Below are 16,266 nucleotides of genomic sequence, written 5' to 3'. Positions count from 1 at the left end.
AGTTTTGATCAATGTGCGGCAACCAACTGTATGAGGTCCAACAAGGCCAAGTGACAGGTCCTGCACTTGGGTCACAAGTACTACATGCAACGTTACAGGCTTGAGGAGGAGTGGCTGGAAAATTGCCCGGGAGAAAAGGACCTGGGGGTGTTGGTCAACAGCCGGCTGAACATGAGCCAGCAGTGTGCCCAGGTGGCCAAGAAGGCCAACAGCATCCTGGCCTGTATCAGAAACAGTGTGGCCAGCAGGAGTAGGGAAGTGATTGTGCCCCTGTACTCGGCACTGGTGAGTACACCTCGAGTACTGTGTTCAGTTTTGGGCCCCTCACTACAAGAAAGACATTGAGGTGCTGGAGCCTGTGCAAAGGACAATGAAGCTGGTTAAAGACCTGGAGAACAAGTCTTATGAGGAGTGGCTGAAGGAACTGGGATTGTTTAGTCTGAAGAAGAGGAGGTTGGGGTGAGACCTTATTGCTCTCTACAACCACCTGAAAGGAGGTTGTAGTGAGGTGGGTGTTGGTGTCTTCTCCCAAATAACAAGTGATAGGACAAAAGGGAACAGCCTTATGTTGTGTCAGCGGAGGATATTAGGAAAAAATTCTTCACTGAAAGGGTTGTCAAGTATTGGAACAGGCTGCCCAGGGAAGTGGTGGAGTCACCATCCCTGGAGGTATTTAAAGGATGTGAAGATGTGGTACTTGGGGACATGCTTTAGTGGTGAACTTGACAATGCTAGGTTTACAGTGGGACTAGATGATTGTAATGGTCTTTTCCAACCAAACTATTCTATGATTCTATGATCTCCAGGTAATTTCCTCAGCTATTGCAATTACTTAATGCTTAAGGCTGTTTCAAGTTATTCTCTCTGTGACACAGAAGTATGTAGAGTTGGCCGGAGTCATGAGGTGTGAATGCATGGAGGGGGGGTGTTTGTGTGGCTTAGGAAGGAGCTAGCCAGTGACACAGATTTTCCATCACCAAGCAGAGCATGCACTGCACTGGAATGTGGTCATAGACATATGCATCCTTTTGTATCCTAGATTAAGTCTTCCATGTGACCTCACATTTCTTTGTTGTAGTTTGTCTGCCATGGCTTAGTGCTTTTGTTTAAATAGCTTTACAGTCTTCTGAAAGATGCACAGTTTAGTCCTGAGAAGTGATTAGAACAGTTTTCCTTTCTGACCTGCTGACTCCTTCCACTCTCTTTGCCCTTCGTTATCCCCTGTGTGCTGTCTGTTACTTCTGCTATGATCCACATACTAGTTTTGCCCATCTTCCCCTTCTCCCCAAACTCTCCCCACAGTCTGCACTGTCAGCTCCCTCAGCACCACCTCCATACCTTTGTTATCTGTAACTGGCAGAAGGGAATGACTCTGCCAACTTTAACCTTGCTGGAGAGCTTTTAAATTTACTGCTTCTTTCATACACCTCTCACCTTCAATGTTGGAATTTTGCTCATGTTTTACTTTTTGTTGTCTCTGTCACTTCTTTTCAAAATAAGAAGTCAGACTTCATTCCTCTTTCTTTGTAAGTATTGCATGCCATGGCCCATCACTGAGTAGAACTGTCAGTAAGTCCTATACTGCAGAGCAAATAGCACTGTTGTTCTGTTTATCTCCATAAATTCTACAAAAGTCTCAATGGAATGCCCTTCTGCAGGAAGTCTCTGCTATGATCATGAGCACTGAGGCACATCCACCATAAAGTGCATCCACAGTTCCCTGACCTGTTGTCTTCTGACAAAAGACATGCTTTCCTTGGGTTTCTGCTTTGAGGGAGGTTGACCTGCTCTTGCTATCCTTTGGGAGTTCAAGAAATAAAAGAGAACCCATTTTCCTTGGTACTCTTTGAAGTTATAGTACAAGTAGAATAGGAGTACAGAAGCTGGTTTAAGGGAATTGTAGTAAGGAAAAGGAGTGTTACTGATGTTATTCGTGCTGTTGACTTTAGCATAACATAGGGACTCAGCACCTTTGTGGATATTCAAGGTGGTTTTCTCAGTTTCTTACACTGTTTCATAATTTTTTTCATTTTATTTTTTCACATTTAAATGTTGAGTATAAATTAAACAATACAGCTATAAAAGGCATGTTCATTTGTATATTTATAGTTTAAAAGCTAGAAAGTGAATCTATGTAACATTAAGGTATCCATAGTCCCTGAAACTATGTCCTACAGAATATGTAATGTGACTTTTTTTTTCTTTCTGTAGGTTGCTGCTGAGAACAGTGCAGGTGTTGGAGTATTTAGTGAGCCTTTTCTTTTTCAGACTGCAGAAAGTGGTAATTTCAATAAAGCTGCTAATTATTTTAATTAAAGCTGCTCTAATTTGCTCAAATAAAATATCTGTGACACGTTTTTTTTACTTGTACAAATCCTAATGCATTTAGAACAAAATCCTGATTCTTTCATTATTCTCTCATTCAGTGGAAAACATGCATTTTGTCCTATTTACTAGTAGCAGCATTTAGGGTGTGCATATATGGGGGTTTCTCATATGCAAAGTCTGTTTCTGTTGGGGTTTTCCTATGCAACTTTCTAGGTAGGCTACTTTCAGAAAGCAAGGTCACAGGAGAGCAGAGCTACCTATCAAGTGGACTCATCTGCTGTTGCTTGCAGCAGTACTAGGAGACAGACTTTGTTTGCATTGCCTACTTATGCCAAGCCATATTTGTATAGTGCTGGACCTAAGTTCCTTCTCTATGAAGTTCAAAATGTATTTTACTAACTTTTTATTTCTTAATTCTGAAGAAAAAAAATTACAATACATGTCTGAAATTAAAATTTGACTTGATGGTTTTGGAGATTAAAAAATGATAATTATAGTCTACTTTTGCATAATCTTTATTAATTTAGGTTTGTAGTCTTGCTCACACTCCGGGAGCAGTTGAGCCTTGGCTGAAGAGCTAACACCAGGACAGTTAGTTGGGATGAACAAGTCTTACTGGAATATAAAATTTGTGCTGCTGTGGCAGTGGCCATCCCTCTGTGTTTAGGACTCCTTGTTGGTTTCTGCAGCTGTGCAAAATAGAGAGTGCCAAATCTCAGTTAATGGCAGAAAGTCACCACTCTGCATCAGACTTCTGGGATAGTGCAATGAAACCAAACATGAAAAGGGGTAGTAAACTTGCCATGCGGAGCTATGCAAAATAATTGTTGATAACTATTCTTTGTATGTTATTGCTGGTAGAAAACTATTTCCTTAAGCTTTGTTTACTGATGTTTGACAGAGCCATCAGTGTTTCTCCATGTGAGAACATTAGCTTTTTACTTTTTGATACGTTTCTGCTTACATGTTTACTAAAGTTAAGGTCCTTTATTATAAATGCAATTAGAAGGTTTCTTCAAAATCTAGGTGTCACTGATACTACATTTATGCTTTTACCTTCTGAACTTCCTTTGTTTCTAACTCTTGCTTTAATGGTTAAAGAAACCCCATCTTTATCAACATGAAGAGGTACAGTTTAAAGTAGGGAAGATATAATTATTTAAATATAAAGGCTGTCGTCTTGGAGTAGAGAGAAGAGGATGAAAGCTATTCAAAAGATTCAGCAGGGCCTAAGCAAGAGCTGAATATGAGGCTTGGAGGAGCTCTCAATTCACCTGTGGAAGATGTGTCATTGTGGATAGTTGTGCATTTTTAAGGCAGCATAACACTTTTCTCCTTAGTTCTAAGGCCAGCTATTGCAGGAACTGCTACTGACCATGACATGCACACAGGACTGAGAGAGAGCCACAGTGCTCTAATTCACAGGAAAGTTCAGATAGCATATAAAATATCATTTAGATGCTGCAACCCATTCCTTTGTGCTGTGATTAATACAGATGCTCTGACAAAAGGCCCCAGAAACTAATACAAAGAACACCATTTCTGCAGTAATAGTGAATAATCAAATCAAACTGAGCTCTTTAAAGCTGCCAAAAATCTATATCCAGCTGAAAAGATGTCATGGGTAAAGTGAAATGAAACACTCAGTGCTGTCATATGCTCTTAATACAATAAATATAAATGGCCAAAAATTTACTACTTCTTACACAGTAGCTGAGTTGCTTCTAGGAAGAATATTTTTAAGTTGACCAAACCAATTACTTTATTATTATGAGACCAAAATAATTACATTTCTCACTTAAACTAGACTGGAAAAGCTGGTTGATATGCAACCAGCTACTTTACATGTGTTTGTGAATGGTTGTTATTTATTTGCTTCAGGGTTTGGAAGCTAGAAATGGCATTACAAAAAGAAATGGGAATTTTTATTTTTTTTTTCCAGTGCTGAGGAGAAAAGTATGTCTCACTGCTTTTGTTTGTTTTGTTTTCAAGCTCCAGGTAAAGTAGTGAATCTCACAGTTGAAGCCTTAAATTATTCAGCTGTAAATCTGATCTGGTTTCTTCCTCGGCAACCAAATGGAAAGATAACTAGTTTCAAGATTAGTGTGAAACATGCAAGAAGTGGAATTGTAGTGAAAGATGTCTTGGTTAAAGTAGAGGACCTTCTGTCTGGGAGGTTACCAGAATGTAATGTAAGTGCTATAAACCTTTTAAATTAGAAGTAGACTCAAGCCACAGAATATAGTTTTACATTTGAATTTTGAAACATAAAAAATTTGGAGACCTACTTTTCAGAACAATCTCAAATATTTTACAAACTTAAGTCTAAGGCAGGATATAGTGGTTGAAGAAAAATCTTTCTGTCCAAAATAGTTTAAATGGAATACTTTTCCTTGAAAAGCTCAATTTAATTAAAGTAAAAATGTTAAGAAAGGGTCAATTTGATATCCTTTTAGCAGAAAATAATGAAATAGATAATTTTGAATTTTTTTCAGCTTTCAATTTTTTATTTTTGTTTTTTACAGAATTCAATTAGAAAATGCAAGAATGGTGGGGTTTTTTTGGTCAAGGCAGACATATAGTAATGTTTCTACCTTATTTTTATACGTAGTATGATAATGCTTTTTATATTTCAAATGTATTCTTTATTCTGTGTATCACATTTGAACATTATTTAAATACTTTTCATAACAAAATAAAAAGACCCACGGTTAACAGTGGTTTGTAAAAAAAATGTTTATAGCCTGAGCTGTTCTTAAAATAAGCATTCATAGAAAAGTTTCTGAACTTTGAATACTCATTGAATTCAGACCTGTAACCAATGTATACCTTTCAGAATTTCTTGAAGAAAATTATCTTTTCCAGTGTTTATTCTCCTTTTCCTCTTTATTCTAAGCAGAGTGCCGTGATTACTTAGATGTCAAGTTGCCTAATGGGTTTTTTTCCCTCTTTTTTTCTTTTTTTTTTTTTTTCTTTTTTTTTCTTTTTTTTTCTCCAGGATAATAGATTTAGTACTTTAATGAAAATTGCAGTTTTAAATGATAAAAATTATCAGGCCTTTGGTTTCAGATTTTATTTAGAAGATCATCTTAGGTATTGTGAAGGTTCCCAACATCAGACTGATTTAATTCTGCACTGAGAAGAGAGACTGCCACCTACTGAATCACAAGCATTGGTTATTGTAATATCTAGCAGTTTTTTGGAGGTGTCTCCTGACAGTATGGATTAGGAAACCCCTGTCTAGTTTTACCCATTATATATTGGTATATGTATGCTATATATGTATATATACATACATGTAACATGTATCTGATGTAGAAAGACCTTACTAGGGGTCTTATTTTTAAGAGAGATTGAATGCTGAAAATGGAATCTGTGAATAATTAAATGAAGCCTACTGAGTCGCTTCTGTTCAGTCAGGTTTGAGAACTTTTGGGATAAGGCAAGAAACTATAATGCTGTCACTAACAGGATGTACTAGCAATGTCAACTAATGAAATGACAACCTAAATTTGGAGATTGCAGTATAAAAAGGAGAACTAACTTTCGGTGATTTTGTTTCAAAGGTGATCTGCCTTTTTTGATCTGTATATAGTTGCAATTATAGGTTATAGATCCAGCTTATCATATGTCATATTTTGTCTTTATAGGATAACAGTGAGTCATTTTTGTGGAGTACTACCACTCCTTCAACTACTTTTGGCAAATCCACAATTCCTTCACGGACTACAGTTACACCAAGTACAGAAGCAGCGAGTCAAATGAGCTCTGTTTGGAATGAACCAATTAGTTTTGTTATAACAAACCTTAGGCCATATACAACCTATCTTTTTGAAGTCTCTGCAGTTACCACAGAAGCAGGTTACATTGACAGTGCAATTGTCCGGACACCAGAATCAGGTATATACTGCTGTCAAATGGAAATTAAGTTCTCAGAGTTATTTGAGAACTTCAAAATATCAGTTTGAAGTTATGTTGCCAGATACTTCACTCTGAATGTGTCTTCATCTGTGTCATACTCTTGTACTTACGTGATTACTTAATTTTACCTGATGGAATCAACTGGAAATGTATATAACTTCATGTGTCTAATAAGGTACAATGAGTGGGAGTTCAGTAATTATTAAAAGTCAAAGATACCAAAGTGTGCTCAGGACAGATCAAATTTTATGAAAAACTGAGGTTAATTTAATAACAGCGATTAATACCACAATGGAAGGAGAATTAATAATACAGATAAACAGAAAACATGTCAGCCATGATATTCAGAAAGTATGTGTATTGTATACATAGCAATGCACTTACAGTTTCTTTGTCATTGTGGAAAAATAACCAGTATAAAGAAAACTTGGGTCCCATGGTTCCTCAGTCTGGACCCATTGCAGAAAGTTGTTGAGTGCTGAAGAAATTTTTAAACATTAGGAAAGTTGATTTTGGATTGCATGCAATGCACTGAGAAGTTAACATTGGAAATTAAGATTGTCCAGGAGCAGGAGTTTATAATGGCTTAGGTAGGCAGTGGGCAACATTATTAATAGAGCCATACCAAAAAGGTGTTCTAGATGAATGTTATTCTGGCTTTCTGTTTGCCAGTAGCTAATTCTTTTGCCAGACACCATTTGATATTACTGTGTTCCCCTTTCATACATCCAGAATTCATAGCACTGTTTAGATTAAAAGAAATTTATTTGTCTCCTAGCACTGTTGGAATTGCAAAATATCCTTAGTTTGCTGTTCTTTCTAGGGCTAATTAAGTTTTGAATAGTTTCTGTTCTAACAATATCAGAGCTAATTTCCAGTTTATATTTCACTCTGTTACCATCCTAGGATAGGTGCACTGGTAATAAGAAAACCCTGACAAATGATGAAAAACTTGTGCAGTGGGGTTTAGTTCTGCCAAATACACAGAAAGATGTCATCTGTTTGAAAGACATGATCTTCCTTGCCTACCTGAAACCTGTACAGCCAGGGTTTATCCATTAAAGCATGGTCTGGGAAAAGGGAGGTTGGCTTACTGGTCAGTGTGAGTGGATGTGTGGTGTGCTCAGAGCCCACCAGCACACCCGCAGTCAACCCTCATGACCCAAACCTCAGTAAGTCCTTCCTCTTAATAGCACACTGACACACTCAAGCTTCTGGATCCACCTCTATTAGATCTTCATCTTATGAGCATTCAGGTGCTTGTTAAGGTGCTCCCATGCGAGTACTGCATGTTTTGGAGGCTGGCAATTATGCTGGTTGGTTATTTCTTAGGAAGGCATGATGAATTAGTAGCCTTTTTGCCTCATATTATTTTTATTTTCTTACCTTTCATTTCCTTCAGCGGGAAAGAATTTTTTACATGCTAAAGTTTGTATTGATCTATATAGGCTATCCGGTAAAATGATGATTTAGGAATGTTTTGCAATAATTGTAACACCTCCTCCCCCCAATATCAAGCACCATCATCCAGTCACTCTGTAATTACTGAAATCCACTTCCCTTATCCAGATGTCTTGTTTCCTGTAAGAATCTCTTTAGTGTCATGCTAGCCACCCCCTCCAAGTTGCCAGTTTCTCTTATGGACAAGACCTCACATTTCAGCCCTCCACTGGGGTGTCTGAAATGAGAACTGGGGGAGAGGAATTGAGAGATTACAATTTGTGATAGCAGGTGGGAAGATGGAGAATGTATTTATTTCAAATACCACTTTCCTGCTCACACAGGAGAATGACAGAGTGTTGTTGTCATGCCCATCTGGCCATACAGATGAAGAAGATATATGTCCCTACTGTACAGCTCATTGATGTTCCACTTTAAAATGCTAAAAATTATTTTTGTCCCTTCCAACCAGAACTTTCTGAGCTGTACTGAAGCTCTCCTGCTTTCCTAACAAAGATGATACCTTTTTTGCTTTGATTTTTGAAAGAGGCTACTTCTTTAAAGTATTCTAAAATTCTTCATTATAAATATTTTTTGAAAACTCAGCATGCAAACATTTCCTTTGCTGGGATGGCTGTCAAGGGGAGGGTACTTCTGCAAAGAGAAAAATATTTGAACCTTAAAAAAAAAGTGGACTCTTAAAATGATACTTCAGAATACAGACCAATCTGTAGCATACCTTTCAGGAATGACAGTATTTTTTATTTCTTTCATTTGTACATTAGTTTTTACAAAAGACAATAGTACTTTTTAAGAGTAGTATGTTAGTTAACTTGCATATTTGTTTACAGGATCAGTCTATATATCCATACTGGCTTAAATCTCACATATGACATATTAAGACCTGATTTTGTAGAAATTTATATCAAGCAGTTTGCATAAGTTTACTTCTGTATGCAACATTTTTGAAAATCAAGTTTGTTTTTACTCTATATGGGTATAAAAAAATCCCACCTCCTTCAGTTGTCTTTGGATTCAGATTTTCATCTCAATAGTAATCTCTCATTAACTTATCAATACAGTAGGGCATACTTTAGAAAGGACAGGGATCGGATTCCATAATCACTTGAGTATGGGATTTATCTAATTTATGTGAATAGTTTCGTGAAAAAAGAAAATTACTCAAGTATGCAATGTTTTTGCAAGTATAATTGGTTCCAGGTTTACCTTTTTGGATGGTAATGTTTATCTTTAGTGCTCTCAGAAATCTTCAATATGATGTATTTTCCATATGAAAAAAGAACCTGTTTAAGGAAGAAAAACATACCCAATATGAGCTCTGTTGCTAAGCATCACAATCATATTTGAGCATCTTTTGTATGTAATCTAAATCACTATGAAGTCCATGCTAAACTTGGTAAAATCCCTACCACCTTTGTCTTTCAAGATTATTCGTATACTATCAGCTCTTTTGATACCTTTTGCAAGCATTACCTTAAAAAAGAAATGAAATAAAAATAAGTCATTTTCATGAGATGTGCTTTTAATGTATCTTTCCTTCAGAGTATTTAATGTTCATGTTCAAAATTAATTATCTGATATGTGGTTATTGGAAATGCTAATGGAAATTATTTTATATTCAAAGACTTTTTCCAATATTGTTTAAGTTCCAGAAGATCCACCACAAAATTTTGCCAAGAGCAACATTACAGCAAAGTCTTTCTCAGTGATTTGGGACCCACCAACCACAGTAACAGGAAAATTTAGTTACAGAGTTGAGCTGTATGGACCAACTGGTAAGTCTGAATGGATGTTTCTATTCCTTTTTTATTTTTATGATTTTTTTCCTTGCACTTGCATTCTTAGTGTCCCTGCCAATCAAGAATGAATATTTGAAAGCAGTGCTATGTATCCTTTTCACTATTGGACTTCTAAATAGTTTATATATCACTTTTAAGGGAAAAGTCTGCCCATCATGAGGAAGAATACACAATGAAATTAACATTAGATATTCTTAATGGAGGAAACCAGCTTTCCTTACTCTTAGAGAGATGACAGGCTAAGCTCGCAGCTGAATTAGGGTGCTTATCTTTCCAAAAACATTCTGTACCTTACCTTCACTCTTTGCTTTTTCTGTTAAAAGATTTCTGGAGGATTTTAATCCCTGTATAGTATACAATCAACTGTATGAGTACATTTTGGTGGGTTTGTAATTTCTTTTACTCAGACACGTATGTTTAAAGAAGTTACATAGCTGCACGTAATTAAGTAAGTAGTAAATGAACTGTGTATTAATGTGTTTTATGTGATCACACAGGAAAACAATAGAAATTAGTTTCTAAACAAAAAATCTCCACCTCTTAATACCCATATCTTCCTGAGGTGGTTTGGATGGGGGGATTTTTCAGGCATTCAGTGTTCTTTCCAATGAGGTTGATGCCAATTAGCTTTTCCACGGGTAAATTTGGCTTTTCATTGTTCATCATCCAGAACAGTAGCTATATTTAGTATAAGAAAATAATGGACTGGTTTCATTTTTGATCTAGAATCTCTTCATTTTTCATTCCAGGTCATATTCTGGATAACAGTACAAAAGATCTTAAGTTTGTATTTAGTAACCTTGTGCCGTTTACAACATACAATGTGTACGTTGGTGCTGAGACAAGTGCTGGGGTGGGGCCAAAGACTAACCTTACAGTTTTCACTCCTGCAGATGGTAAGTAAGCATAAAGAATTGAAGTAAATGGGCTGCACATGATAACTGGTTTCAGTTTTCCCTTCAAAGCCTTTTAGGCACTTTGCAAAGGAAAAAGTGAATGTATTATAAGAGTCTTACGAGAGGGTTAATAAGCTAATGAAATAAATTAGCTGAAAATTTATCATGTAGATTTATTTCTCCATTTTTTTCGAGTTCATACATTCTCACTAAATTTGCTTGCTATAAGAAGCCTTCAGAGATTGTGAAAGAACCGTAGTTTCTGCCTGAATGAAAGTAGTCATTTTTAGATACAGTAATTAATTTGCAGGTGCCCCCTTTATCCGTTAGATGGCAGCAAGTGGAAGAGAAAGAACAGCGCAGGATTTCCCCAGCCCATCCCCGACTGGTTTGTTCAGCCCCCAATGTTTCTTATTTAAAATCTCATTTGACTAATTTCACCAAATCCAAGGTTCCATGCCAGTTTCCAATGGAGCCAACTTTAGGAGGGACCATAGCTCCAAGGCAGACCCAGTATCGAGATCTGGTCCTGGGGCAATCAAGTGGCTGCTTCTGTCCCAGAGCCATCTACTCTGTTATGTGGGATTTTGGCACCCAATAGCCCGCTCATGGGATGGGAGTCCTTTGCTCAATAGAGATGCAGTTTTATCTTACACGTGTGTGAGATTGTGCAGGATTTTTGGTCTACATCTGAGGATGCAACCAGAAAAATTTGAAAGTCAGTGTGTAATAGGCAGGCACGATTTCAAGACGGGTTTTTTTGTGTTATGTTTGTGCCACACAGCACAAATTAAGCAAATCTCTTGATCAGTGATTGCTGCAATGCTTGCTGTCAAGGTGTAAGAGCAAGAGGAACACCTATCCTTATCAGAGACAATTTCCAGAGATGACCTGCCTCAGTATAGCCACGGTCATCCTCTGTCTAAACTCCCTGTTAGAAGCCAAAGGGGTTTTGGTACAGTTTTTTGTTTGGTGGGGCTTTTTTTGGTTAGTTGGTTGGTTTGGTTTGGTTTTGTGGGTTTTTTGTTGTTTTGGGGTTTTTTTAAGTGACATAGAACATCTTATTTTACCATCGAATCTACAAACCTTTATTATGCAAGTAATTTCAAGTTTGTCTTCTACTGTGCCATATTAGGAATTTTTTTTTATTAATATGAATGTTTCTGATCTCTGGCAGTGCTATATGAAGTACAGTATCATTATTACTGCATAGTTAAAGGAGAAATTGAACCAAAACTTGCTATAAAAGTGAAATGAACAACATGTATCACATTATTTTTTTCCCCAGATTTTTGCCTCACTCTTCTGTGGCTTTGATAAATTTAGAATTAAGCTTTCATTTTCAATATATTCGAGGTTACATACAGAAAGTTAGCAGAGGTTTGCTTGCTTCTAGTGCACTGACTTCAGTGGAGTTATTGGGATTTACATAATTTTAGGATCTGACCAGACTCATACATATATGTCAAAAAATCTGTAAATTGTTTGCTAAAAAAACCCTCACCTGAAGTAACTCTCTACCTGCGCAGGAGCAACTGAAAAGATAAGGATAGGAAATTTTACTAAATGCACACAGTGCTGATAAAGCTTATAATAATCAGAGATGTTTAATTAAATCAAGTTTCTTCTTGAATATTTAGTACCAGGTGCTGTATCAGATTTACATCTATCAGAAGTGGAAGCCACATATATAAAAATTGTTTGGAGGAAGCCACAACAACCAAATGGAATCATTACCCAATACAGAGTTAAAGTACATGTGCAGGAAACAGAGGTGACTCTGGAAAACACTATTCTTGAAGGAAAAAATAAGGTATTTAATTGTGGGGTGGGGTTTTTTGATATTTTTTAATCCTTACTAGATTAAATTTGCTTCTCTGCTTTATCTGTTAAGTACAGCATGTGGAATTAGCCACTACAGATGAGTTGTCAATGCTTTTAAAAGTCACCTTTCTCACCTCACCCTCTTTTCTCTGGCTGAATTTTAAAGGCATTCTAATAATGCTGCTTCCACAACATGAAAACAAGAAATAATTCTAGTGGAATGATCCAGACTTTCTTAGCTACTGAAAGCAGGAAGCCATAGCCCACAGCCATCCTTTCTAGCCTTTGAGTTATTGGCAGCATAGGGTAACAGTACAATTACAGATGTAGGTGCCTACATCTATACATAACCCGTCAAGCAAACTCCTGGAAGATTTGGGTACGAATCACATGGAGAAGGGGAATTCAACATAAGTCTCCCAAGGCTGATCAAGTGATCTGCTTGCAGGGCAAACACCCGTAGACTTTCTGCCCCCATTTGTGTCCTTGAATTTACATGTCTGATATTATATGCTGAACTACACGCTATGATTGTATATTTAGGATATCTCTGCACATCTACGGGATCAAGTCTTTTCAGGGACGTATGCTGTGAGTCACTCTTAGCCCCTGGATTTTGGGTGCTGATGTGCTCTATGTGCTTAGATGGGGCAGTGCAGAACTGTAGATCCCTAGAAAACGTGTGGTCTCTGCGGTAGGGCTTTTTGGTCTTGCTTTTTTACTTTTGAACATAGGGGCCCGAAGTTTGCATAATTCCCTTTTTATTTTTTTTTTTAGACAATTATGACTTTTTCTGGATATGACCCAGAATCTAAGTTTTTGATGTAGAGCTCAATGAAGGATTTTGCTTTCAAGTTGAATGGTATACATTAAATAGAGCCTTGGAGCCAAACATTAAATAATGAGTAAGGGGGTAAAAACAATGAGGATAATGATTCCTTCATTAAAACAAGCAGGTGTCCTTGGAAAATGAAAGTATATAACTGTAATTAAAGATTGTATCATAGTACAGACACAGCAAAAATGAAAATTGTCTCCACAGACATGTTTTAATTATGGGATTTCCTAATTTTTAAGTTCTTAGTTTAGCATAATTGCTGCTTTATTATAGTTTATTGAATGTAATTGTCTAATTAAAAAACAAACCAAATAATAACAAACATTACTTTATTTAGAACCTCAGTGACCCAAGCTTAGAGCATCTACAGGATTTGAACTGTTGGATCCACAGTGCTAACAGTGCTCCATAACTAGTAGCAATAAAAGGTTGCTGTAAGTGAAAAAGCCTCAGACGCATAACGTATTTCCACATGGGTTGTTACTATTTTGCTATAAAATGTTGGTGAAGGTGAGGCATATATATCTTTTACCTGTTGGTACTTAGGTGAGACTGATGCTGTATCTCTGCTTGTGGTTAACTCCTGCTAGTTACAGCAGTAAAAAAAACTGCTTTGCCTTCTCTCTACCCAGAGTCTGTAGGGGAGAGCTAATGTGTATTACTTACATCATCGTAAAAGCATCTCTTTCTGGCAGTGAAGTGGGCCATATGTGAGAGTGAGGAGTGTTCACAGATGACAGCAGAACAATTTAGAGACACTGGAGTCCTGGATTTGGTCCCAGATTCTGAAGGGGCATAATCTAGTGTTTACACATGATTTTGTACCTGTGCTTCAGCATCTCTCTTTTCTTCTGCTTTTGTTGTTCCTCTCCTTGTAGTTCTTACTCCCCTTATATCTACCACCATCTCTTTGCAACATTTATCTTGTGCCCCTTCTGCCCTATCGACCTCTGTATTACCTTCCTTTCACTCTCCCTTTTCACATAGGTACTCCATTATTTTCTCTCTCCCCTTTATTTCACTAGCTTCTGTTTTTCTCCTTCTCCTCTTATTTCCTCTCAGCAATCTAGTCAACCTGTTACTCCTTTTCTTCAGGGCCCAGTAGGGACATCTGAAGCATTCTTCTGAAGTTCAGTTCCTGCAACTCTATTTCAGAACATGCTTAGTACAAATGGAATCTCCCAAGCTCATATGTGTGTCTGTTCAATATAACTCCAAGGATATAGCATTAAAGTTAAATGCCTTACTCTAAAATTGTCACTGTACTATAAACCCCATATTTTAAGAAATTTTTTAAAAGGTGGTGGGTTTTTTTTTTTAAATAAAAATGAATAAAAGTTTGTAGGCAAATGGCAGCTGAGATTTTAATGGGAAAAAATGTAGTTAGTTATTGTTGTAATGAAAGGTAATATTTGTATGCCAATATTTATATAGCATATGTGTTTTTTATATGTACACAAATATGCAAACACTGTTTATCTATTATATATAAAGGTAATGAAATAATTTAGTGATGACGAGGTTTGTGATTTATTTTTAAATTTCTAATTTTTAGTATTTAATTGATTCTTTGGGACCGTACATGATAAATGAAAACATCAAACCTTCTCCCACTTGGAATTCAATGGGAACAACCAATGAATTATATGAAGGTTCAGCTGAAATGTTTTCCAGCATTCAGACAGCTTCCCCAGTAATATTCACAACTGTATCTGGTGATAATTTGCCTGCTATAAACGAAGATGCAGAATTACATTCTGCTTTGGGTAAGACATTTTACGATATTTTTCTATCTCCTCCTTTGTTCCGAGGGACCCTCATCATTGTCCCAGATATGATCTTTAGCACATGGTTCAAGCAAATTATGAATGGGTCATTTGCTGGAGTCAGATTTTTTTACTAGCAAATAACCTTCTGAAGCAAATGGGAATGCCACACAGGCAGGAACTAGCCCCTTGTCACCCAGCTGACCTTCTTCCTAGTGAAAGGAGCACCCGAAAGCCATCAGCCAAGCTGCATAGACAATCAGTTATTACAGTTGCCAAAGCAGGTGTGATTGTCAAGGATTAACATATCTCCAAGCCCTTAAGAGACCTTGATTTCTCTAAGCCTTTTGACTAATAGGTTTTCAAATGTCAGTGAAGGTAAATAGGTCAAAAAGTTACAACTTTGCTATATGGGTGACAAACAGGTGGAGATGACCCCATGACATGGTGATGTCATTAGTGTGTACACTTGTTCTGTATTATCAATGGACCAGTGTTTCTTTACCAAGTATAGATATTTACAAGTCATTAAACAGGCCTCAGTTGACAGGCAGAGACTTAAAATACCACTCTAAATTTTTAGAGTGAGGGTTTTGAACAGTAGGCAGAAAGTAAAGGTTTTACTTTCTGATTTCTTTTTTATTTAAACTCACTGAATTCCTCCATATACACCCATATCTAAGACCAGAATTTAATCTTTTACTTTAAAGTACAGTGGATCTTTTCTGTGCTATAGTAATCATGAAGAATCTTCTTTGTCATTCAGAGAAATGTACAGTGCTTTAAATGTGAATTTTCTTTTTACAGCCTCATTCAGCTTGAGGTATTGTGTTGCTGAATCTTGCACATTATTATAATTTTATAGTAGTTATTATAGCAGCTGAGTTGTTGATGGCCAAATTTTCAACAGGACCTGCTGATTTTTACATGCCTCCATTTTAAGGCTGGTCTTGGAAAACTCTGAGCCTGATACTCAGTTGTGTGCAGCCCTCACACTTTTTCATGTTGCAGTGACATAATGGCAGCTTTGTAACAGGTGATTTTGAGTACACAGTTGGGTTGCTACTGACTGGAACTTAATTGCAGATGCACCAGAAACTCTTTCTTGGCATATGTGTCTCCTGCATTCTGCTGACCACAACTCTTCTGCTAAAAAATACCGGTGTGAAGGGATCCATGAGGAGAGCCATTTCAAATATAGTTGTTGTAACAGTTAGGAGGGCAAGGAAGAGGGAATCTCTTTCTCAATTAAATAATAAAATAAAATAAAACAAAAAACCCCAATAAACCATGGTTCTGAAGTGGGGAAACTAGGGGAGACAGTCTGTCTGGGGAGACTAGGCCATCTACAAGCCTTTTCTGAGTTCCCAGGAGATTTCTCTCAGATTTTTTTAGAGATAGTTGTCAGTATACACTTCATGTTTTTAGTTCTC

The 16,266-nt window shown here is 36.9% G+C and overlaps 1 protein-coding gene across 1 annotated transcript in view; it reads left to right on the top strand.

Moving 5' to 3' along the window:
- Positions 1-2,211: 2,211 nt before the first annotated feature.
- Positions 2,212-16,266, top strand: part of PTPRQ (protein tyrosine phosphatase receptor type Q) — a gene marked incomplete at both ends in the record, with an annotated part of 95,034 nt that continues 80,979 nt past the window's right edge. Inside the window, 7 exons of the mRNA XM_010164377.1 lie at positions 2,212-2,281; positions 4,321-4,520; positions 5,979-6,228; positions 9,357-9,485; positions 10,259-10,405; positions 12,046-12,218; positions 14,623-14,833. Coding sequence (XP_010162679.1) covers positions 2,212-2,281; positions 4,321-4,520; positions 5,979-6,228; positions 9,357-9,485; positions 10,259-10,405; positions 12,046-12,218; positions 14,623-14,833 — 1,180 coding nt within the window. The remainder of the gene's footprint in view (positions 2,282-4,320; positions 4,521-5,978; positions 6,229-9,356; positions 9,486-10,258; positions 10,406-12,045; positions 12,219-14,622; positions 14,834-16,266) is intronic.

The sequence above is a fragment of the Antrostomus carolinensis genome, unplaced genomic scaffold (genome assembly GCF_000700745.2).
Source record: "Antrostomus carolinensis isolate BGI_N321 unplaced genomic scaffold, ASM70074v2 scaffold3193, whole genome shotgun sequence".
Lineage (NCBI taxonomy): Eukaryota > Metazoa > Chordata > Aves > Caprimulgiformes > Caprimulgidae > Antrostomus > Antrostomus carolinensis.
The sequence above is the reverse complement of the archived record's forward strand: the minus strand, read 5'-3'. Positions and strand labels throughout refer to the sequence as shown.